Here is a 24,391-nt window from a genome sequence, read left to right as displayed (position 1 = left end):
TGTAGTGCCTAAGGACTGCAAAATTACTATTAACATATCGCTTTTAAAACATGAGACTGAAAAGAACCCTGGTTTTCAAATATAATAGTTTGTATAAACTTGTGACAATTTTTGAGGGACAAAATAAAAGCTATTCCTTAACTGAAACTTTTTATAAACTTTGAGGAAAAAGCAACATAAAATCTTCAAAATGAACTGCCTTAAAAAGGAAAGTTAGGGACTTTGACATAAGGCATTTTGCTGAAACTTCCTTTTTGTGTTCCTTTAGTGATAGAAGTAAATGACCTTGTTATGGCCAACGCAATGCGAAGATAAGTAAGGACAAAGAACTAAGAAGCAAAAAGTATAATGTGTCGGAGAGCTGCTCTCACTAGAACCAGATTATTTTTAGATATTCTTAATAATGTATTAAAAATAGAGAGCTCTGGTACTGTCTCAGAGTAGGAAAGGAGGAGGTGGTGTGCAAAAGAGCAGAAACGAGCAAGTAAAACACAGTTACCGTATGAAAATAATAACAAAGGTAGGAGAAAGGAGGAAAAAGAGCAGACTGCACAGAAACACTGCAGGCGGTGGAACTTGTGAAAAATAATGCAACTGGAGAACTTGATGTAATGGAATGCTTCTTTTTAATGGATTAGAAGTCTTTAAAAGGCACCGTCCCAAAGATGGTATCTTCTCTGGGGATTTGTTTTAATTGCTAATGGTTCTGAAATGAATACTTATTGAAGAAGCTTAGTGGTAAGGCTTGTGTGGCTAGATTTTTTTTTTTTTTTCTTTTCCCTACTTCTTACTGATAGCTTTGTGCATTGTCATTCGTGGTTTTCACAAAAAGCTTATATGTTAATTATTTTTGCATCCTTCTTGCTGTAGCCTGCTGTATCTCTTTTAATGTTGATTTGAGTATGGAAGCGCACATCCTGAAGTTATATCACACTGGAATTAACTTTATATTTCAGCACGTTACTGCAAAAATAAATTTCAGGGAGAGAATTTTTTTTCCTTTTGTTTCAAATTGACTACAAGCACCAAATAACTTTCAAAAATAAATGTACAGTCGCCAAACCTAGATAGCAGATGAAATTTTCCATGTTTGCTCTTGACTGAGATTTTGCTGTCATAGGGGTAAAGAGTTGACATCAAGATGAGCATTATATTTTCAGGACAGATATTGGATCTGCACGTTGGATGTTTTCTTCCTTTCTTTTTGGTGGAGAAAGGCTAGAAACCAGCTGTTCAGAAGTCAAATAGCACTAGGGGAAGAGTGAAGTAAGGGAAAAGCTTATTTGGGGGATGGGACCTCATACTGTCTGGATGATGAGTCCTCTGTTCTCTTTGGGAATGCGTCAGAGGGACATTGCAATGGCTGATTAGCACGTCTGTACAGCCGTTGTTCTTTTTATAGCAGGTTGAAGAATATTTTTAACCTTTTTTTGGCCAGAATAATTTCCTTTTTCTGATTTTTTTTTTTTTTTTTTTTTAATAATGGAAGGGAGATGTCCTTGAAAATAGTTCTAATTCTGAATTATATGCATCAATTGATATTAACAGTTCAAAACTAGCCAGATATAGCTAGTGTACTGGTGGCAGTGCTATTTTATGCACTTTTCTCTAGGTATTTGGAACAAATTTGTTTATTTACATTTCTCAGATAAGAAGAAGTAAAATAAGTTTAATGCATAGACAACTGTATTTTTATATATTTATATTGAAGTACATTGAGCATCCAGGTAAAATATTTTATAGTGCTTTCTTGATAATAGCAAAATACAGATTAATCTGTAGGTATAAACTAAACTTTTGTTAATTATACTACTTTTTTGATAGAATAGGGAGTGGTGTGGGGTTTTTTTTGTTTTTGTTTTTTTAAGTCTTGGGAGACAGGCAATAAAGATATGGATGACCGTACCCAAGCTTGGGAATATAATGAAGTTTTTCAGTAAGTGAATATGTAATCTTTGTTCATATTGTTACTGTTCTGCAAATTGTAGACAGCAGTATTAGACAATGATATTAAGCAGTGTTAGAAAGATGTCTAGAAGAAACTGTGGCTTAGAATAGCACAATCTATTTGTCTTTTTTTTTTTTGATACAGAAAATAATTTGGCAGCTTTAAACTTGGCGGGTTTTGTGTATGTTTGTTTTAGGAATAGGGCAGAACTAGACTTCATGGCTTAAAGCCATTTTAGGTTTTGTTTTTCATTGATTGTAATTTCATACAAATGTGAGGTAGCAGTGAATATTTAGCCTAACTCTTGTGAAATAAAATTTTCTTGGAATGTATATTCTTCTATTTCACATCATAGGGTTTCTTTAATAAAATAAGCGATGACAGTTCCTATGTAGCTCAGTGTTTTCTCTGAGTTTACATTCAGTAAAAACTAGTTCATTAGCAGTAGTCTTTTAAAACCAGGAATGCAATAGAATTGTTATTTTATTATTGAAAATTATTATTTGCAGTTCTATTAAACATAGAAGCTTATATTTTTCAGGATGTATAAAAATACTTATATAAGAATTCTTCATTCGTTTTATCCAAATGGATGTACTGTAGGAAATAAAAGAATAAATTGTTGGGAAAAAAATGCAAAGTCGGAAAGAAATGCAAAGCCAGAAAGTAACTTTTAAAGTGTTTAGACCAAAGTGAAATTTCTTCTCGATGCATCACAAAATCTGTGAGTAAGGATATTGTATTGGATTTAAATTTTCTAATACCAGCTTCTTGAATTCTGAGGTATTATAAGAGATAGTGTTAATGAAATTAACCTATTAACTTTTTAAAGTGGCTATCTAATCTTAAAGTTAAACCCTTCTGTTTAAAAAACATTTATAGTCAGCAACTTAAAATAAATTTTTGTCCTGGGCATTCAGTTCAATAAGATCAAGTGAGTATGTTTTGCTAAAATATTCATCGCTCTACAGTGATATGTGGCAGCTGAATGAACACAGGTTCTTCTGAAACTGTACTGATTTCTCTTATTCACAGAAATAATAAACTGTGTCTTCCAGGGAAGTTGAAATAATGAAACCGTCTCTATTCACAGTTTCAGTGCGATGAGCTGCGAATCACACATTGATGATACAGTACAACTTTTGTCTTTCTCTTTTCCCTTTTCTTGTGCCTGGCCTTGTTAATGGAATTCAATACTGAAGTTTTTCACGTGTTTGTTGGCTTTATGTAGATGTCACAGAGCTAATCAGATAAGCGTACGGTATTGAAGAGCCCTCGTGTGAAGTAACTCCTTCTATACGAGTTTGAGAGAGCAAATTGCTGGAAAAGGACAGAGTACCTGGGGAGTGCAGTCGTACCCAAGATGAGGCAGTATGTTCAAGTTCCAACTGTTGAGCAGGAAAAAACCTATGATTATAATTCTGCTTTTGAACCAAGACCATGTATGTGTTTGGGTAGGTGACATTACCGTTTTCTGCTAACGTGGGCTATATTTTTTTACTGATAATGTGTAGAATAAATGTGTGTAAAAAGAAGTACCCTTAGAGCTGGTAAATTATGTACAGCTTTGATATGTAACGTGCGGATTACAGGATTCCTTAACAGAACAGAGCATGCATTTTCAAACTTAGAAAATACCACTATTGCCAAAGTAAATCCTGAACTACTGTTTAAGATGTTTACCTAGGCATCATATAACAGCGTGAAGTTCTCTGTAGATACCACTTTAAGCTTTTTATTTACTTGTATATAATGATGAAGAGGTGTCTTCAAGAGGGAGACCATTAAAATGCAAATTTTGTCTCTCACTGAAAGGAAATTGTCATAGCATTTTTGGGTGATAAACCTGCCTTGTTCCAACTTTGATTGGAACAAGGTTCTTTTTACCCAGCTTAGTGTTTGTATTCTGTATAGCTACCAAACAGCTTATTTGTGTGAAATGAAACTTTTCTATTTGTATCAAATTTTATCTGGGTTAAATCTGTATCCAAGAAGTAAAGAACCATTTTCAATTGCATAGCTACTTCTGTCCTTTTAAAATGTTCATGTTTTATGCTCTAGAGAGTGAAATATTTTCAGTTAATTTTTTTAAGTTCAATTTATTTCCAATATGTTAAGCCTTAATTATGTGGGTTTTTATTCAAAAATGTTTTTAAATTATTTTGTATGTTTTTAATAATCTTTCATGTTATATCAAAACACAGTAATGATAAAAGTAATTTTACCTCCAAATCTGTGTCATGACTAATTGTTCTGCTTTTTTCTATATTCTTTGGAGAATCTGTCACTTTTTTTCTAATTGTGTTCTGCTTAAATATCTTTACTCAAAAGAGCTTTCAAAGTTGAAAGCTTTGATAGATCAAGCTGTAGCTTTGTAACGCTTGAATGTGCCGTTTAATTTAGAAAATTCTTTTAATGACATTAAGATTCATTCATTTTCATTTCATGTTTTAATGATAGACAATGCTTTGCGTTTTGTTTTATTAAGCTGTGCTATAACTGTAGAACGTGACAGTGTAAAAATGAATTGAAAACCTGGAACAGGGAGGAGAAAACTCTATCAAATCTTATGTAACTTATTGTTAGGCTTTTGCAGGGAGCTCAAAACTCACTATATGGTGTAAATTTGAAGAGCAGTATTTGAGCACTATTGAGTTTCTGTTAACTGAAACCATCTGGTAAGGCTGTTGGAGGTGGTGCTCTGTAATCTAGTATTTCATCCTTCTCAAACGAGTGTCTGTATCCAGTCATTCAGTTTTATGTTCAATTTATGTAATTACCGTTGTTCTAAAACACCACTTTAAGACTTAAATTGTAGTTCTTTGTAAAGATTTTTTCCTCCTGTCACTTAAAAAGGGAGAAACTAACTCTAAAAGTATTTTTAATTGCCTCTGTTCCCTGTAATATTTTACAATGTTTTCTATGTTCTTTCTATGTTTTACATAGCTGTAGCAAAATATTGTACTAAAGTTACTGTAAGAGTATTTTGTTATAAATAGTAGCGATAAAGTTTACTGTTTCCTCTGGACCAATATTAGTGATATATAAGGTAGAAGAGCCAGGTAGGAAAGCACAAATGCAAAGAATGTTGAACCAGGTGCAGAGCTGCATGACTAACTTGGAAACATTTTACAACAGATGTCTTGTTTTGGTGCATTTTAATACTTTTTATGTGAATTTTCTAGTATTGAGTGATATACTAGACACTATTGAGAGAGAGTCCTACTCTCGCATTATTATTTACTTTTTTTTGAAATACTGCAAAATACTGCTTTATGTAAAATACGTTCATACAACTGTGTGAATTGTATGCAAGACAAGTAGGTTTTTAACGTCTTTGATTCAGTTACCTATATTTTCCAGTGGCATGCAAAATAGCCTTGATTTTATTCACTTAGTGCCTGTAGTTTTTATGTAAATGTAGATTTTTGTACATGTAGATTGGTTAGATTCCAGTGAGTAGTAGGAGGTGTCAATAGAGATGAAGTCATGTGAAGAGTTTGACAGTAGCGACAAAGTACTATTTCACATAAAAATTCTCAGTATAAAGTAGCTTATTGCTTGAGTTTTTGGGGGTTTTTTTTGTTTTTTAATCTTTCTATGGTAAAGTTGCAAGTCTGTGATCTTCTTATTGATGATATTTGACTCTTTGTAGTTCATGAATTGAGCTAAAAAACCACTGAAGATAAACTAAAGTCAAAGTCTTGTTTCAAAAACATAGGCTTAAGTTTCAGGATAGTTGCTAGCTGGGTAAGTTGCAAGAGTGAAGTTGTCACACTATGAGTGGAATTCGGCTTTCTGTTGGAAAGAAAAGTGCCGTGTCCAGAAGCAGGTGGAATGGATGGGGCAATATCTGCTCGACTAGTCTTGTAATAAAAAGGAGTGCATCAGAGGAAATCTGTCTTGAACCTCCCAGACATTCTGATAAATATGGTTAAGAACAACAAAGATTTCTTGGGTATGTTATGTAAAGAAATACAAATCCCGGTATCTTTGTCTCATACTTCTTACCAGCCTGAAAAATTTGCAGATACATTGTAAATATCAAGGTTATCACCAGGATAACATTTATTCTTTTGCCTGTTTTGTTTCGGATGCGATTACCCTTTTGCTATTTTTAGCCAAGTGTTTTATGCTTTTTGGAGTGCATAAGTGGATACCTTTCATGAGATAATTGTAAGATATTTAGCTACTCTGAGTGCTTTAGGTATTGAGATTTGAGAGGTGAGGCAGCCACGGATCTTTGTGCATACTTGGTAATAATATGCCTTTTCGTCTCACTGGATCTTGTGCTTCAGAGCTGCTTTAATGTCGATCTGTGACCTGACCAATGAGGTAGTCTGATAATGTTTCCATACCTGAAGCAATTTAAAACTGGATTTGTCAAACCATTTAAATACCTTGGGAATAAATCTGCATTGGTAAAGGAATTAGACAGATAACTAGAAACTTGTTTTCAGTTTTGGGTTTTTTTTATGTTGCATTTTTACTTCAGATGGTATTTCTGTTTGTACAGCTCAGAATTATTGCAAACATCTAGTAGTCCTGAATCCTAGGGAAAAATGTATATGTATTTTGTAAGTTGTATGTATTGTTCTGATAATCTTTTTATCTATTTGACTATTGGTAGCAGAGTAGAAATGAGGTCAGCAAACTACCTTTCTCCACTTTAAGTGCCTTTGTCTGATCACCAATAAAACTGGAATAATTAATGGAGGGATTGTTCTGTATATTGTAGTTTATACTACTTTATATAGTTGCCTGTAAAATACAATGCAGCTTTTATTGTTGAGCCCTTTTTTTTCTTAAGTGGAGTACACACAATGTATGTTTGCTTGTGTTATGAAATGCCCATTTAGAATGAAGATAAAATAACAAAGTATTTTTTTTTTTTTTAGTATTTTTAAATTTTGAAGTGTCTTTTGTTTTTCAGAGTTTTTTTTTCAGTATGGCTTGAGGACAGATGCATTTCTAAGGTGCACTGGTTTCTAATACCCAAGATGCTTGCACATTTACTGTTATTAAAACTTCTTAGAAAGTATATGTATATTCACAGTAACATGTAATCCATGTATAATAGACGACAGACAGTGGGAAATGGAAACTAAGATTTATTAAAATGATCTGTCAGACTGATGAGGTTGGTTACTTGTTTTATGTTAATTGTTGGTATAACTCTGGAAATCTGGCATTTTATTTGGTTAACAAATAACTCTATGATACTAATTTTAGTTAGGAATACTAAATATTGCCAGAATACTTATCAAATGTTTGGGAAGATAGTGAAGGTGGTCATATCTGAGATAGTGATTTTTACAGTGATATATGAAGATAGTGAAGATAGCAATACTTACCATATGATTTAGAAGACAGTGAACTGAAGGAAAGGATTTTGCACCCAAAAAGGAAAAGGTCTGGTCAGGAATGTCCATAAATGGTCATAAAGAATCCAATCAAGCACAGTTTCTTTCTTTTCCTGTTTTGAAACCTTCAGTAACTCTTCAGTGGTAATATTGCTTTTAAGATTCGTTCTTGTATCGCTGTGGGAGACTTTTTGCACTAACTGCTGTCTATATATCTTGGTTTACTGGTGTTGGAGAAGTTGATGGAGAAGGTGTCAAAACATGAGCTGTGAAAGGGACTGTAAAGGGACTGTAAAGGCACCCCCTGGGTCACAGGAGGAAGCGYAGAGGATTTTCTCCTTAACTTAAGCTTTAATAGTCTTGCTTAGTCTGGTCCCCGTAACCCAGTGTTAGACAGATGTTACAAACGCTAACACCATTCCTCACCTCATCTTATGGTTTGTTACATCTTTGACTGATGATTTTTCCTAAAGTAAAGGCATGAGAGGTAGGTAAAGCTGCATTATAATAGTAGTTTTGCATATCTGACTTTTCAGCCACTTTCAATGAGCTTAATTTTGCTTAAGTGCTGATAGTAAAAAGCTACTGTATTCACAATATTTTCTTCTCCTTGCTTGTCGCCTAGCCACTTCAAATGAAAATACACAGTTTTTAAAACTTTGTTCTAAAGCCTGTTGGGTAAATCTCTCTGCAGGAGTGTGCTGTTGCTGTGCCGCTTTGCGACCTCGCTACAAACGTTTGGTAGATAACATATTTCCTGAAGATCCAAAAGTAAGTGGTGACTTAAAAGTTTTAAGTGATTGGTGTTTGAAAATTTTTTAGTTAGTAGATAATGCTTAAGCATTTTTCTTTTTACTATTTCTTACTATTTATCTCTTTTATTTTTTATAAAAGATCTTGTTCTAAGAGGTAGCCTTCAGTTACCTCATGTGTTAGCCTTGACTAAGACAAAAAAATGAAGAAATAAAATATTTGAACTAAAATCTTAAAGTGTGTAGGATCAATTTGTTAAAACTATGCATTAAATATATGATGGCTTTGGGGGCTGGGGGATAGAATTAAATTGTGCCAGTAGCATAAAGGTATGTCTCAGAACTGATGAAGCATTTCACTAAATACTGATTTTGCCCTAAAGGTGGGGAAGGATAGTTTGTTCATTTTCTTCAGAAGTGTTTTACTTAATTTAAATTGCTGATTTTTGCAGTTGAGCTATCAGCATTTTTTCTCCAAAGTTCTGTTTTTTTCAGTAGCTTATTCAAGTCTGCAGGGTTCAGATCTTTGAACTTCAAGTAAAGGAAAGACATTTCAAAAGCTTTATATTCTCTGTGAATTTCATTTTTGTGGTTTTACATGTCTGTTTTTAGGATGGTCTTGTTAAAGCTGATATGGAGAAGCTGACTTTCTATGCAGTTTCTGCACCAGAAAAACTAGATCGGATTGGTGCTTACCTAGCAGAGAGGCTGAGCAGAGATGTCGTCAGACATCGCTATGGGTAAAGAAATAAACTGCTGCATAAAAATAGATGCAAACAAATAGCTGCATTTCATGATCACTGTGCTGGTCTAGCTTAGGAGTTAAGATAGACCCACACCCTTGAATATCATTCAGGGTGTGGGGAAGTGGGAATAATTTTCTTTGCAGCCCTATTTAGCTATGTTATATTTAATTGTGAACTTAAACTCTATAATACTCTGAGTCCTATTTGAGTGAGAACTTTGAAAGAATGTTGAGGAGGAAAATATTAACTGTAGGAAATTAAGTGGCAAGAGTTGGAAAAGAAAGGAAATATTACCTGTAATAGGCCATCATTTTTGGCATTAAAGGTGTAGACATTTTTATAATTTTGCAAAATGTATAAATGGCTGTTCTTTCTGATGATTCATTTTGTGTATTCCTTTTCTTTACTCTTTCTTTTAATTGGCATGCTTTCTTACAGTATGAATATGTTGCTAGCTTTCCATACTGGGATTTTAATAAGCATAAGAGCTATGGCCTAGAAAGCTGGGGTTTATATTTAAGAATAAAATGTGGTGGGGGAAAAAGAAAATTGAACTATATTTACTTTGTTACCAAATAATGTTTATTTTGACACGCCTTCTAAAAACATTCTTCCAGAACAAATAGGAGAAACTGAGAGAATTTATATTTAAAATATTTTTAAAAACATAGGAAATGCCAATAGCGTATTTAGATCCAGGGAGGGATGTTCCTTCCACCTGTTCTTCTCTAAATTCTGTAGTTTTGTAGTAATAAAGACCTAAACTGTTCAAACTGAGATAACAATAAATCTAGCACATATGCTTATGTGAGTCTCTGCACAATTTTTAGGTATGTTTTAATTGCCATGGAAGCACTGGACCAACTTTTAATGGCTTGCCATTCTCAAAGCATAAAACCATTTGTGGAAAGCTTCCTTCATATGGTGGCCAAGCTTCTGGAATCAGGAGAACCAAAGCTGCAAGTTCTTGGAACCAATTCTGTGAGTAAACTGAGATGCTGAATCAAATCAGAATAAATCTTTGCTTATTTGCTAAGGCAAAAACATTTGAGAATTGACAGAGTATCTGCCAGTTGACATGAATTGAGAAGGTTCTGTATGTGGCGGAATTGTCAGTTGGACATACTGCAGTTGGTATTTGGACTTAAACTCAAAACAGATACAAGCTGAGGGCAGAAAAACTGTTTCCTTTCCCATAGGATAGCTGTTCTCTGAATTCATATTTTGAATCTTTAATACAGTCCTCCTGGAGTCATAGGGCAGTGTTTTCTTGCTGTCCTGCACTGAGAGAGATGATGTGAGGTAGACGAAATAACATACTTCTCCACAGTACTGACATTACTGAGCACGGTTCCTGTCGGCTGGAAAGTAACTAGGAGGCAAAAGCATTCAGCATTCTGACCTTACCATCTTATTAGCCTAAGTATTTTGCCATTCAGATCCAGGCTTTGAAAGGCATAACTGAAAGTGTCAGGATGAAGATTTGAAGATAGTTTCCTGAACTAGAAGAGTGATGGATGGTATCAATATTATGGTTCTGTCATATTTCCATTACAGCCATTATATTTCCCAGCCTGTACAGTATGACTAATAAATTGCAGGATTGTGAGGTGGATTGTTTTGACTTTGATTGCTTTTACATGAGTGAAAGAGTAATGCTTGGATTTTGAGTACAGTGCTATTGTTAGCAGTGTATGGGTTCTCTGTGGATTCTCTAAGACTTTCGGGCTTCCCTTAGTTTGATCCGCAGTTGATAGAATTAAATGGAGTTGTAGTTCAGGGAAACAAGAAGGTGTAGAGTGATGCTACTCTGGAGCAGAATTTCTTAATGTAGTGAGACAGAGTTGTTCTGCTGATGGAGGGGAGGAGTGTCTCTTTGGACTCCAAAAGGAATAGGGCAGCTTGACTGAGGTTAATGATTATTTATTTATTTGAGCCAGATTGCCCTGCTTCTTTTCGTTTTATTTGTAGAATAATGCCTGGTTGAGACCCCTTAGGGGAGTAGCTTTGAAATTTATTTCCTGGGCTGGCAAATAGTAAGATGTACATCACTTTCCTGTTTAACGTCCTCGATGAACTGTTAATGCCAGCCTCCACTTTGATGTACAAGACACATGTCTCTTCTGAACAAATGCATTACTGAACAGATGTCCATGTTATGGTCATCTGTTTGATATCCCTGTCAATTCCTAAGGAAGCCGTTTATGCACAGAGCAGGTCAATGGACTTCCTAAATTAGGAGATAATTTGTGTTAGTCTCTTGTAGGACTCAGTAACCAAAAATAATTATGTTTTCATAAATCAAATGTCAAATTCTGTAAGAGCAGGAGACTGAATTGTATATGTCTCTCACATCATTTCAAAGGCTAATTTTAGCCTAATCATACTAATTTCCCTAGGCACCTTCTATAGTCAAGAGACAGAACAGATAATCTTTGTGTGTTGACTCTAGAGGAGCAAACTATATTGGCACTGACAGATTGCCTGTTTCTGAGGATGCTGGCCTACCATGCTCTTCTTAAATAAATTTGGCACCAGACATGGAGAAGATTTGTCATCACTCTTGCTTTTTTTTCCTTTTTTTTTTTTTTAGTTCTCTCTCTTTCCCCCMCCCAAGGAAAGGGGGGGGGGGGGAAGAGTTGAGATTGTAAAGAGTTACTGAATAATCGTTTATGTGTTTGAGTTATTCTGTTGTACCACATTACGAAAGAAACTGGTATTGTCTGGAAGTGCTATGAGAAGAATAAGTTGTATAGGAAGAAAATATCTTTAAACTGATGAAAGTCAGGCAGACTTTGGAAAAGTTTCAGTAAATTTTTTTTTTTAGGCTAAACTCAATTTTGGGCCAATACAAATTTAGGTAAGTTCTACTTATGGGGAATGATTGTGGCTACGAATATATCTTTTAAAGTGTGTCTTGATTGTTTTCCATCCTAAACTGACACTCAAAGCTTCACTGAGTACAAAGGCAAATGTGTCTCAAGCAAAGTTTGACTGTCTTAGCTGTCTTATTTGAGCTGTCCCCCCACCCACCCCCCCAAAAAAAAAACAAAACAGAAACTCGCAAACAAGTTTTGCTTCAGCTGTGGGGGCTCTTGTGACTCCTCAGAAGTCAGGGTTTCAAATAAAACAAGTCTGAGTACTAAATAACTTCTAGTAGCTTAAAGTCTCAGAAAGATCTGAAAGCTTCTGCTGTTTTCCAGGTTTTTCCTCTGGCTTCCAAATCTCAGTTTTTGGAGACGGAACTTGCTCTACTTAGTGCTCTATATCTAACAAAGACTCGAAAGATTGGTTCAGCTGTTTGACTTTTTTTTTTAATTTAAATTTAATTTTTAAGTTAACTTGCTTTTATAAAGCAAACCCAAAGAGTACTGTTTTCTAAAACATTCTGTTTTTCACTTACATACTTTCATGTCTGATCTTCAAGTTGCATATAACTAATTCATATGGCTTTCTAAAAAGCTTATATTGTATTTATAAGTTAAAGCAATTATTTTGTCAGTTTACATATATTTCTTACAGCAGCAACCTTTTTTTTAATATATATAAAATGTAACTATAAATTTAATTATACTGGCAGAGACTTGAGAACAGGTGAAATTCAGTAGTGGATACCTTGAATTTTTATTTATTTTATTTTATTGTTTTGGGGGGGGGGGGGTTGGTAATAGACCAGATTTCAATCTGACAGTCTGTCTTTTTCTGTTATGAAAGATATTTTTACTAACGAAGAGATAGCATATGCTAGTGCGGAAACTGAAGAAATATGGTGAGAAGAACTGAGACTTCCTTGGCTTAAGTAAGGTATAATCTGAAGGCTGATTGGCAATAAGTTTTTGTACTTGGAAACTAATTGCAAAACTAAATTTAGCTCTCTAATCACTATTGCAGAACTTCAGTAACAAAATATCATGCAAAACATCTATATCTCAGTATAATGATATATGCAACATAACTATATTGTCTGTATTGTTTAGATCTGTAGCAGTTATTACTAGGGCAGAATTAATGAACTATGCTTGCTCTTCCTGTTTAGAGGTGAAGAGCTCTTTTTGAACTTGTGTTTGAGTTTTTTTTTTCAGCACAAGCCTTTTTCAGATATGTATTTATCAAACCCTTTTAGGGAGGGTACAGAAAATTTCTTTAGAGAGCATCTGGTTGAATATAATGGGTTTATGTAACTTAGTTTAAGGTGGTAGTTTTCCTGTGTGGAGAAAACTCTTTCGAATACAAAACATTTTAAGGCAATCTATAATGATGACTTGGTGGATTCTTCTGTGTATTTTGATAGTAACACGCTGTCTTCAATCTGAAAAATAATATATATATCCAATATTATCCCATTTTAAATTGTAACCACAAATGTTCTCCCCAGTTGGTAGGATGCCTCATTTGGAAGGACAATTTCTTCTTAGTAGCAGTGAAACAATAGTACCGTTAGTGCCGGTGTTGGGCCTCCTGTGCATGAGAAGGTGACTGTTCATTAATCATCATCTTGTTTACTTTTTAAAGTAAGATGAATAGTATCCCAAAGGGAAAACTCACCAGTAAGTACCTAACACAACAAGATTTTTATATTTGTTTGGGCTGATTTATGAAAGCAGTTGTTATTGGCTGAACCGAAGTTCACGTGCATATTAAAACAGTACACAAGGTCAAGACTGTGAAGTTAGCCAATGTCAGAATTAATGTGGCAAGCAGAGTGCTTTTTTTTGCCTTTCTTGCTTATATGCAGCATGCTGATCTGGAAGCATGTGATGGCACATTGCTGCTGTTATATCATCCTCCTTTCCTTCCATGTACGGATGTGGAATTATGTGCTAGTAATGATTTGGTGTACAATGATGTACGTTGTCTCTAGGATCCCTGCTCTATCCCTTTTATAGGATTTAAGGTACGGATAGACAGAATTATGCAAAACATCCTTTCTCTTTCTGTAAGTTATTAAATTCTCTTCAGAATTTTATTCTGTCTCTACCACAATTTGAGTTTGATGCTGGATAAATGACTTTAAGCAGTCCTTCTAGTGGGATTTGCCAGCTGACTATTGCTTTTTCCCCTCCATGCTCATGCTCTCCTGTCTCACAGCTTCATACCCACATGAATGTGGCCCTGTAAGCCAGCATAGCTTTACTGACTTTGTCAAACAACTGTGTTTATGGCACTCAGGATAATATGCATCCAGGTGACTTGAAATAAAATAGAATGTGAAGCTAGCTGTCCCATTCTGTTATAACCTCAAAACTAAAAATGGCAGGCAACCTTAACTACTAACTGAACTAAATCACATATTTCTATGACTGAAAGCCTTGTGGGTTTTTTTTTTAGTTTTGATCAGTTTTATATTGCATTTGTAAAGTTAATGAGTCTGATGTTTGAAATTTTTCTCTTTTGATATTTGTTGAAAATGTTCATGTATTTGTCATTTTTAGCATTTCTTTGGTGAAGCATTTGTGTACATGCACATGCTTCTTGTTAATGCCATACTATGTAGGTTATAAGAGTCTTGTGTTCATAGGGTATCATGTCTTCCTATGTGATAAAGTTTCCTAGTAATGAAATACGGTGGCTTTGTCTCTAAAAGATAGCAACTGTCAAGCACTGTCCTCCTCAGCGTGAAATGTAAGGAGAGAATTGCAGGCTATCAAAGACAGAGGTAGGGAGCTCAAATATCAAAAATTACAGCTCAGATTCAGCCCAAACTTTCTACAGATAAATACTTAAATAACTTGTTAAATAATGATGCATGCTGATTTTTTTTTTCCTGTTCTTGAACTGTTGCAAAAAACTGACTGCCTTTAAAAGAAATCTAGAATGCATCAAAAGTCCTGTTCCTTAATCTATTTTCTCTACTTATGAAGTATTGGCTACCTACAGGTCATAAGATAGTATAAATAAGTAAGAAATTGCGTCCTTAGGAATTTAATTTGAGAAGTTATGATTTACATGTAGAACTTGAATAATCTCTCTTTTTCGGGGAATATGATCCAGTTTTCTTGTCTCAGTCCATAATAGACATCCTCTGAATAGCTAATACGTTCCTACTTTAATTAGTGATTGGTCTTATGTAGCTTTACACTGATGGGATTTTATTAGTTTAAAAATTCATTGAAATAAGATTTACCAGTACAAGTACCTTTTTTGTACCGTACATGAATGTAAGTATAGAAGATGCATATGCTGGTATAACTTCCATATATTACTAGTGAGTATATACTACCAGTATATTTTACCAGTCATTTACTGTTACCGAATGGCATACTTACATCTGTAAAAATTGTAGGTATGAAAGTCCACGCTTCTGCCTGGGAAACAAGAATTTTGTCCTTGTTTACATTGAATAATTTTTATATTAGAAGTATACATGAAAATGCCTCAAATGCTTAGGAGTAAAATATTCTTTATACTAACAACATCTTAACAGAGAGCGCAACTACTAAGCAAGTAGAGAGCATGGACTAATGTGTACTTTAAAAACTTAAAACTTCTATACCGAAATGGACTTGTATGCTTTACTGAATGATGGCGCAAATCAAAATTATGTTGTTGTGGTTAGCTCTTTTAGGGACTAAATATCCAGTCATCTGAATGCTAATCCTGGAATATACTTTAGAAACATTTTATATTCAGTGAGTGAAATGGCTGTCATACACATACAAGGAAATCAAAAACTGTTGCCCATTCTGGGCGTTTTGCTGTGGATGTCACGTTGAGCAGCAGAGCATCTGAATGCTTGCGTCCCTGCTACAAAGCTGCATCGTGTGATTCAGCAATGTCCAGAGACAGAGTCACTGACACTTCCTTGACCTGAATTCTTCATGTATTCGTACAAAAAAAAGAAAGATGGTATGATAAATCTTTCTTCTAAACAAACAGTTATTCAAGGTATGTTAAATTTTCATGATGGAAGATCCTGTCTCTCAAGTAAGTTGTCTTGTTATATATATTTTATATTGTTATTCATAATACTGAATGCTTGATGAGTGAATGTTCTCACAGGCACTCCCATAGCATTTTGTGTTCTGTAAACTTTTTGCTTCCGTTCTGTTAAATGCTTTCACAGAATTTTGCTGGATGAATCAACTGATTGTAGATGTGAAAAATGCTTGAACGCTTGGGGAATATAGACCATATTGTTCTCTTTTCTTTCCTGAACTTCATGGTGTATTAAATTGTAAGGGCGAATTAGGTTCCTGTCTTCAAAATATCTTTAGAAAATCTGTATCTGTTTTGCAATTAATAATTTCATGAAGCAAACCAGTGAGACATAAGACATTCAAAGTGAATTCTTGGGTCTTTTTGGAGGTGCTCTTTTATAACTCATTGAGAAAACAACATGGTTGCTGTTGATGGACTGTCTTCCAAACTATGGCAGTAAACTCCCCAGAACTGTTTTTTGATTCTGTCACTTTTTTTTTATCATCTGACTATCCAGGATGGTCTTTACAGAAGGGCATGTAAAATGGGCTTATGTGTAATATACAATTATTTTGCAGCTTTTTTTCAGTAATGGCTGAGAATATAGTTTTAGAAACCTTACCAATTTTAACTGCATCTGTAACTTTCTGTGGGTGAAGCGATTAGTGACTTTGCAAGGGACAAGTGTGTTAGATGAAACAGAAAAGAAGGTAATACGGAGCAGAGTAAGTGTGTGGTGTGGGTGGCTTTTTTTGTGTGTGTGTGTGKGGGGGGGGGGCTTTTTCAGGTCCCATCTCCCGTCCCCTTCCTCCCCCCCCTGAAATCCAGAGCTTTTTCTTTCAGCTTGAGCACTTGTCTCAGAACTTTCACAAATCAGGATGCTGTAGATCACAGTAAAGTGCTTTGGGCTTGTCTAGATGTATCTGGGTAACATGCTGATAAAAGCAAACTCTAAATCTCTGGTAAACATGTAAGAAATGCATCAGCCTGTGCTTAGTGCTTGGCAAGAATATCGGGGGTTGAAGAGGAGCTAAAGGGATCTTAGCAGGACATCTCTCTGCTTCAGGGCTTCCTTCCACCTTCCAGTTTATAGTCTGTTCTTAAAACTTCTAGCAATGGAGAATCCACAACTACTTTAGGCAATCTGTTCACTTTAGAAAGGTGGGGGTTTTAATATCTAACTGAAGTAGTGTTTGCCGCAGCGTAAGCCCGTTACTAGTTTTCATATTACTATTCAACAAAGAAAATCATTTATTCTTTTTCCTTTTTTATAGCTGTCTTCTGTATATTATAAGACTAACTTCATTTAGCTCTAGACTAGATAATTCAATGTCTTTTTTTTTTTTTAACAGATGTTTATCTAGAGCTTTGTTCATCCCTTGGATAATTGAAGGGCAGTACCAGTTAATCAGCATCTTCAGCTATGAGGCTAAAACTGGACACAATACTTCATCTAAAGCCTTATTAGTGCCAATTAGATGGCAAAGATTTCATAGGTGTTACTGATAATGGCCTTATTATATATCGTAGTATATCTTTTGCTTTTTCATGCCAGTATAACAGTACTGGCTTTTGTGGAGTGTGCAGTTTTCTAACCCTCTGGTTTTATGCATTCAACTATGTCTACCCAGTATTTGTGCAGCTGCCTTATAATGGTGTTTTGCATTTGTCACTTCTAGATTGCATCTTCGTGTTTTCAGATCATATTTCCCCTTTGTCAAGATCCTGACATCAAATGTGCTTGCAGCTCTGGCTGGTTTAGTGTTCTTTGCAAATCTGATGAGCCCACTCTATCGGCTACGTCTCTAGTGAAACTCAAATACTGCTATATTCCAGACAGGCCTCTTCAGAAATTTGCTCAGTGCATTATTGCAGTTTGACAGTTTACAAGTACTTATTTATATGTGTTTTGGGTTTTTTTCCAAACTCTTTTGCATCTGTCTTATGGGGAGTGTTCTCTAGATGGTGTTTTGCTAGCTTCCCTTGGAGAATTTTGTGTAAATTTTTGTCAACAGCATCATTGAAGTCAAGATATGACAGATGCTGCTTCTGATTTCACAAAATCTATTTCTTTGTCATAGAAATAAATTAAGCTGGTTTGATGTGATTTGTTCTTGACAAATCCATGTTGACTGTTACTTATGCCTGTGTTATTTTTTAGATGCTTTCAAATTGTGAGTTGGGGGGAGCAGGGAGAGGGGTGCCTTTCTGTGAATTGAAATCAAGTTGGCTGTTCTATAATTCCCTGACTCCTAGTTTTTCTGTTTTGCAAAGATAGACAGAATTGACGGAACAACTTGAAGTTCATTTCACTTAAATTTTGGTATGCCAAAAAATTACTGGTTAACCTGCCAGTGACAGTATACCATTTGATTGCTTGGATGTGGCCTTAAACTAAGTGCATATGGCAAACCATTTTAAGATTTTGTGCATAAATAAATGAACCTTTTTGCAGCCCATCCTGAGTACTGTGAAGTTAGTATTTACAAGAATTGATGACTTCTAGTATTCAAGTATTAGCTTTTTCCATATTGCATATTATGTTGTATTTCGTGCAGTTACATCATTTCATAATGATCTGAATGCAGTTCTAATGGAAAGCCTTTAAAAGTAAAACACTCCAATTTAACTTTTTTCCTTTCGGGAGTTAAATATTTAAACATTGTTAGATCTGAATTTTTATTTTTTTATGCAATGTTTAATGTAACTTCCAAAATAAAGCTTAGGATTCATTATTTTCTTTCACAAAATTGGTTTCAAAAGCTTTTCTAACATGCTTCTTTTCCAGTTTGTCAAATTTGCCAACATTGAGGAAGACACCCCTTCATATCACAGACGCTATGACTTCTTTGTGTCTCGATTCAGTGCCATGTGTCATTCATGTGATCATGATCCAGAAATACAAACTGAGTAAGTGCCAGTCTGTATGTATGTATTGCAGAGAACCATCTGACATGTTAATATAGTCTGTAATACGGTTTTTATTATGGCATTAAATAGAACAGTTCATTCTGTGGGAAGAAAATAGCACCAAATATTGAAAATCTTAGGTGGATAGAACTCGTAGAGTATTTAAGTGGAATTTTACCTGCATAATACTGGGTTGCATAGATTCTCTTCAGAAGGGCACTACTTATTGCTGGAATTGTATGTGAGTTGCATAACTCATTTAAGAAATTAATGGGCTACTTGTGTGAATAGCAAAAGTGTACTTAAAGTCTGTTATTTGAGAATTACTTATTAAAATTACATTTCCGTAGATGTCTGCAGTATGATTCTGTGTGAAACAGAAATGCCTTCATGAATTAGTATTACAAATTTTCACAGTATTATGTAAGCACCACATTTTTTTTTACTTTAGCTCCCCCTAGTGATGTGTTCTTTATATGAATTGTTAATATTTAAAACGAGCATTTTAGACAACTTAAGGCTTTTCAAAATATAAGGTTGGCATTTCTCTTGTGCTCTTCTTTTCTACTTCCATGTATTATGTTGTTCAGCCAACTGTGAAAAATCCAGGTGTTAAATATTCATACAACCCTGTGGGTGCAGTATTGTTATGTTGGCTGCAATACATAAAGATTTTGCTCAAAGTCTGCGGTTTCAAGAATAGCTGTATTACATTGATCTGTAAGCTGTATTTTTAAAATGAAAGAATTCTGGATACTTCATTAAAGCAAAACAAAAACAATTTACTCTCAGTTCTCCTTTAGTCTGCTGGTTCCTTCCTTCTTTGTTATAATTTACCATCTTAGTTTTTGTGATATTCCTAAAAATTGGTTTCTGCAGTAAACTTCTAGCTCTTAAAAGATAAGGATTAAACCTTCTGCTTCTCCCATACCTTCCCCCCTGCCTCCCTCTCCCTTTTCTATATAATGCCAAAAAGATAGGTGCTTAATCACTGCTGTCTTTAGGCTTAATGAAGCTAAAACAGAAATGGTAAACTGCTTGCTTACCCCGAAACATTTCATGGTAGGTTAGGATATGAAACTCAGCTCAGGATTTTAGCATTTTTTCCAACTTTACCCTCCCTCAAAGAAGAGAGAATTTTGGTAAGAAACTGGAACAGGGAATGAATTAAGACGAGTGGACCTACCCTGACTGGTCGACCAAGTATGGCCTACCGTTCTGAAGGATCCCCCAAAGCTGTATACCTCAAAGCTGTGACTCTAATTAGAGTGAGAGAATTATGTTAATCTTCTGCTCTTCAGGTTGTCAGCCTGCACTGCTTTCTGCTTCAGTTCTATCACTGTCAGCGTTGTGATGCGAGTTCTTTAATTTGCAATGTAGATGTCACCTTAGATGGGGAGGAATGTCATCCTGATGACATAAAACTGTATAGGTGACCTTGATTTAAATTTAGTCTCTGCTTTTGGAGACTTACATGAGCTGCCTTTAGAGGAATGAAACCTCTTCTGTCAAAAGAACTGTGGTGGAATTTGATGCTGCGCAGTCCTTCAGTAGCATAACCTTCTTCCCCCTCCACCCCCCAACCTCCTGCACAATGGTAAGAACATGAAATTTGGGTCAGTGGCACTTGATATGCAAAAAGGTGGCCTTCCCCTCCCTGCCATGTGTAGAACTAAAAGTTTTTAACTCAGGATAATCGAATTTATAGCAATGTGACCTTTTCACATCATCCAAGACAGTCTGAATGCATCTCATTTTAGAGATCTGTAGAACAATTGGTCTCCCTTATGCAAAGTAACTGTTCTTGGAGCTGGCATACCAGACTTGCTGTAGGGACTGAGGTGATTCAGCAGAACAGGTGAGCTATGACTCCAGATTAAAATACTAAATGTAGATATCGGAAGTAGTCAGTGCAGTTGATAGACTAGGGAGTAATTCAGCTCATCCTAAAGTAGATATCTGTAGTAGCTGTCCACCTGAGTAGCTTGAGGTTCCACTGCCCTTACTGACTTGAGTGGGAGCTTAAACATCTTGTGCACATGTAGACAGGTAATACAGGTTTCTGAATCTCAAACTGAATGTCACTTGATAAGTGAGAGTCCCCTTTCAGCAGGGGAGACTGTGAAAAAATGTTTAAGTGATGGAATTTTGGGAGCTGTGTTCTAAGTGTCAGTCAAAGATTCCTGATGTTAGAAGAGCACAGCTGCGTGGTAGTTGCACTACAGCAATAGCAAGTGCTTTTCTAGTTATTTGTGCATCTCCATCATTCCCTGTTTTGTTTGTAACCATATTAAAACTGTCTTGAAAGCTCTAGAAGCACTAAGTTCCTGATACTAGATCCTGATTGAATGCATGTGATTTTCTTCAGAAATAGCTGAAAAAGAGGGCTGCAGTCTTTAGTATTTATAAATTAAAATCGGACAAAAAATATAAATCACAGTTCAGCTAGCTCTATAGTTCACCTAGCAAATGTTTTGTTGCAGTGAATTTGACTGAACAAAGGCTAGTGATGTTCATAATGAAATTAAGCTTTTAAAATTTGAGGGATTTATTTTAATAGAAATAATTTCAAATTTTATCAAAGCTTGGCAGTGCTTGTTTTATTTGATGTCTGTATCAACCTTTCTTGTACTTGTTTTCGGTAGAAAAATTCTGTTCCTGGCACTCATGATCATGACTATTGTCTGTTACCACTTCAACAAAGAATATTTTGTGATTCTTTTCAGTTGTACAGCCTTTTATGCACACATTCTTCTGAAACCTATTGTTTTCTTCAACAATATAATGAAAATAGCTAATTGTTAGATTAAGTCTCTGTTCGCTTTTGAGCAAAGACTTATGAAGTGAACTTTTCCTGTTGTTGTTGTTGTTGATCAGTTCTTGGTTAATTTGTTCAAATGGCTTTAGGACTAAGGAGATGTTTCCTTTTGTGTGTCAGGCTTAAGTTGGTAGAATTAATTTCTTGCATGCTTTCCATCTTGTTTGTTTATCATTGTTAATCTTGCACAAATTTTTAAAGATTTCTTCTGGTTAAACCGCATTCTTAGTTACAGCTCTTAAGGATATGGCCACGTGACTGTGATAGCTATAGCTTCCACTGGGCTGTGGTAACTCCACGTTTCTTCAGCATTGAGGTGGGCTGAGATTGTGCACACTTCAGCTAATGGGCAGTAAGTGAACTGCGTAGAGCAGATTTGGTTTTTAACCGTGTGACATTCAGCTGGAGGTGGTATCCGCAGTTTGAACATTCTTTGATCAGTGTCAGCATTGCTCTTAAAGACTGTCTCCTATTTAGTGGTTTATCTTTGTTTTGTCAGCTACTTTATCAGCTATAAAACTATTTAAAGGCAATATTAAGTAAACTTAATGAAATTTTCCAAATTACTTCATTTTAGAACTTAATGCAATTCCACGCTCCAGAATTACACTGCATAATAGGTTGACAGTCATGCTGCAAGGTGCTGTTTTTCTCTCTTTTGATAATTCTTTTTTTTTTCCCTCCTTCCTTAGGATCCGAATTGCTGGAATCAGGGGCATTCAGGGAGTGGTTCGAAAAACAGTTAATGATGAACTTCGAGCGACTATATGGGAACCTCAGCACATGGACAAGATAGTTCCATCATTGCTGTTTAATATGCAGAAAATAGAAGATATTGACAGGTATTTAAACTTTTGTAAACTCTTTTTTACAATATGTCAGGTGCAGAGATAAGTAAGTGCAGGTTTTTAGGTGATTCAAATAATCTTGCTAATTGTATTTATTTAAAATTAGGATTTTACTTCATATTAGTCATTAATAACAACTGTCTCTCCTGTCTGCAATGGTAATTAAAGTGAAGACTGAAAATTCGTTCACATTGGTGTTGAGAATGTTCCAGTCACAACAGAAATGTTGTTTTTTTGTCCATGTCTGCATATTGACACACACATTTAGACACATATTTGTGTCTAAACACTATGTAAGTGTAAAAAGTATTTACTGCTAGCACTGGGAAATTACTGTATATCAAACCAACCTGAGCTGTGCAAGCAAGCTTAAATACTTATTTTGTGTCCAGCCGTAACCTCTTCAGAATTTCCCTGGCAATAGACTCAACAGACTTCCTATAACAACAGGCATTTCATACTTTCACATGACTTTCAGTTTCCTAAACCTGTCAGCCCTCTCATTTTTCTTTTTTTCCTCAGCCATATTTTTGTCCCTTTTTTCCTAACTACCAGTACCTGGCTCTTCTCCAAAGCAAATAGGTTTTCTACCTGTCCATTCTTTATCTACTTACTGCATACGACTCAGGGCCCACACAGCACGTACAGATATGTTCAGTTGGATTTTACGTGTGAAGAGTGATCCGAACAAGAGCCCAAGGTTCTGAAATTTTTCTGCAAACAGGGAGAGTCTAATTAGCCTTGCTGTCTCTTAAGGGCTTCCTAGATGCAAGTGGGCGCTTTCCCTCATTACTCTTTACAGTGCCGTTAAGCTTTTACTTACTTTTTCCCTCTATACAGCAGAATCGAAGGAATTACTAACTACTTATGGAAAAAACTCATACTCGAGTGGGATTTGGATAAACTGCTTAAAGGGGGTCGTTTTATATGTACTCCAGGACTCATTTTATCATTTGTTGAGCAGTGCTGTAGTGGTAGTTAAAAACAAAGCTGTCAAAAAGCAACTGTTAATTAAATATCTGAGCTGGGCTGCTTGAAACTTTTCTATAGTATGCATTCAACAGAAGAAATGACTAATGATTTTCCAAGTGGCAAATAGGGGCCTTTTATGATGCACGTGTGACACACAAGCTGAAAACAATATTTATAAATTGTTCATCTGGTGGCCTTAAATAATGCTACAGAGAATTTCTCATTTTGTTTTACATGTGACTTCATAGTTGTGGAGAGCAAACAGAGGCATCTTGAAGCGTAGGAGTAAGAAACATATTTTTCTGGCAGATGGAATCAAAGCATTATGTGAAAAAGAGGAGAATTTCCAGAAAATACTCCAGCTTAAGTCCAGAAAAAACAGGCATTTGTGGTTAATGCTGAAGTATGCATGTGTAAAGCTTGTTTTAAAAATCAGTGTAATTTTTACTTGTGGAACTGTAAATTCAGAACTTAATTGAAGATTCTTCTGAGTACGTATGTCAGGTTAGATACTTCTTGGAGTTAAGAACTGAATATTTATAAAACCTTTTTTAGAGTTAATTGTATTTGTAGGTGTCATTATTTCTGCATAGGTCTGCGTGCATGTTCTATTTAGGTGACTATGAGATATTTGCAAGTGTAATGTATAACCTATTCTAAAAATCAGACTGCTTTCTCGATTAGTTGTACTTCAGTACAATTCTGTTTTACAAAATAATTGTCATCCGTATTTCATTTTAGTATGAGGTATTGCCTTTACCCTTAGTGACTCTTCCTCCCTTTTATGTCTTTTAGAAGAAAATACCAGTCAGTCAATTATATATGTCAATTTATGTACATCAGTAAAATGGGGGACACGTTAACCACAACATGTATTAAATTGGAAATGGAAAGGATGTTTTAACTTAGGGGTTTGTAACATTCTTCAGAATATCTGTAAAGCTAAAAATGACAGCCTTATTTAAGTCAGGAGACTTGAGCACGTGTTACAGACTTCTGTTTAAATCTTTTAATATATCCATAATATTGATATAAATTCTGTTTTGGAGGAATGTATTTCTTTCGCAGGATGATTGAACAATAACTGTTAATCAGTCGAACATTTCTATAGTTACT

General features: G+C 35.2%; 1 protein-coding gene across 10 annotated transcripts in view; it reads left to right on the top strand.

Annotated features, from left to right (window-relative positions):
• EFR3A (EFR3 homolog A) overlaps nucleotides 1-24,391 on the top strand; it is an 83,993-nt gene that overhangs the window by 18,241 nt on the left and 41,361 nt on the right. For 5 of the 10 annotated variants that reach the window (XM_026057048.1, XM_026057046.1, XM_026057045.1 and 2 more), the window contains exons 3-8: nucleotides 3,180-3,402; nucleotides 8,006-8,082; nucleotides 8,676-8,803; nucleotides 9,640-9,790; nucleotides 18,516-18,637; nucleotides 22,148-22,297. In XM_026057048.1, the coding sequence (XP_025912833.1) occupies nucleotides 3,312-3,402; nucleotides 8,006-8,082; nucleotides 8,676-8,803; nucleotides 9,640-9,790; nucleotides 18,516-18,637; nucleotides 22,148-22,297 (719 nt within the window). In that variant the 5' untranslated portion in view covers nucleotides 3,180-3,311. Of the gene's footprint in view, nucleotides 1-3,179; nucleotides 3,403-8,005; nucleotides 8,083-8,675; nucleotides 8,804-9,639; nucleotides 9,791-15,365; nucleotides 15,656-15,677; nucleotides 17,224-18,515; nucleotides 18,638-22,147; nucleotides 22,298-24,391 lie in introns of those variants that run through there. The other 5 variants (XM_026057050.1, XM_026057051.1, XM_026057052.1 and 2 more) reach the window with 4 other exon arrangements.

The sequence above is a fragment of the Apteryx rowi genome, unplaced genomic scaffold (assembly GCF_003343035.1).
Source record: "Apteryx rowi isolate R43461 unplaced genomic scaffold, aptRow1 scaffold_136, whole genome shotgun sequence".
Lineage (NCBI taxonomy): Eukaryota > Metazoa > Chordata > Aves > Apterygiformes > Apterygidae > Apteryx > Apteryx rowi.
Note: the sequence above shows the minus strand (reverse complement) of the source record. Positions and strands in the feature narration are given on the sequence as shown.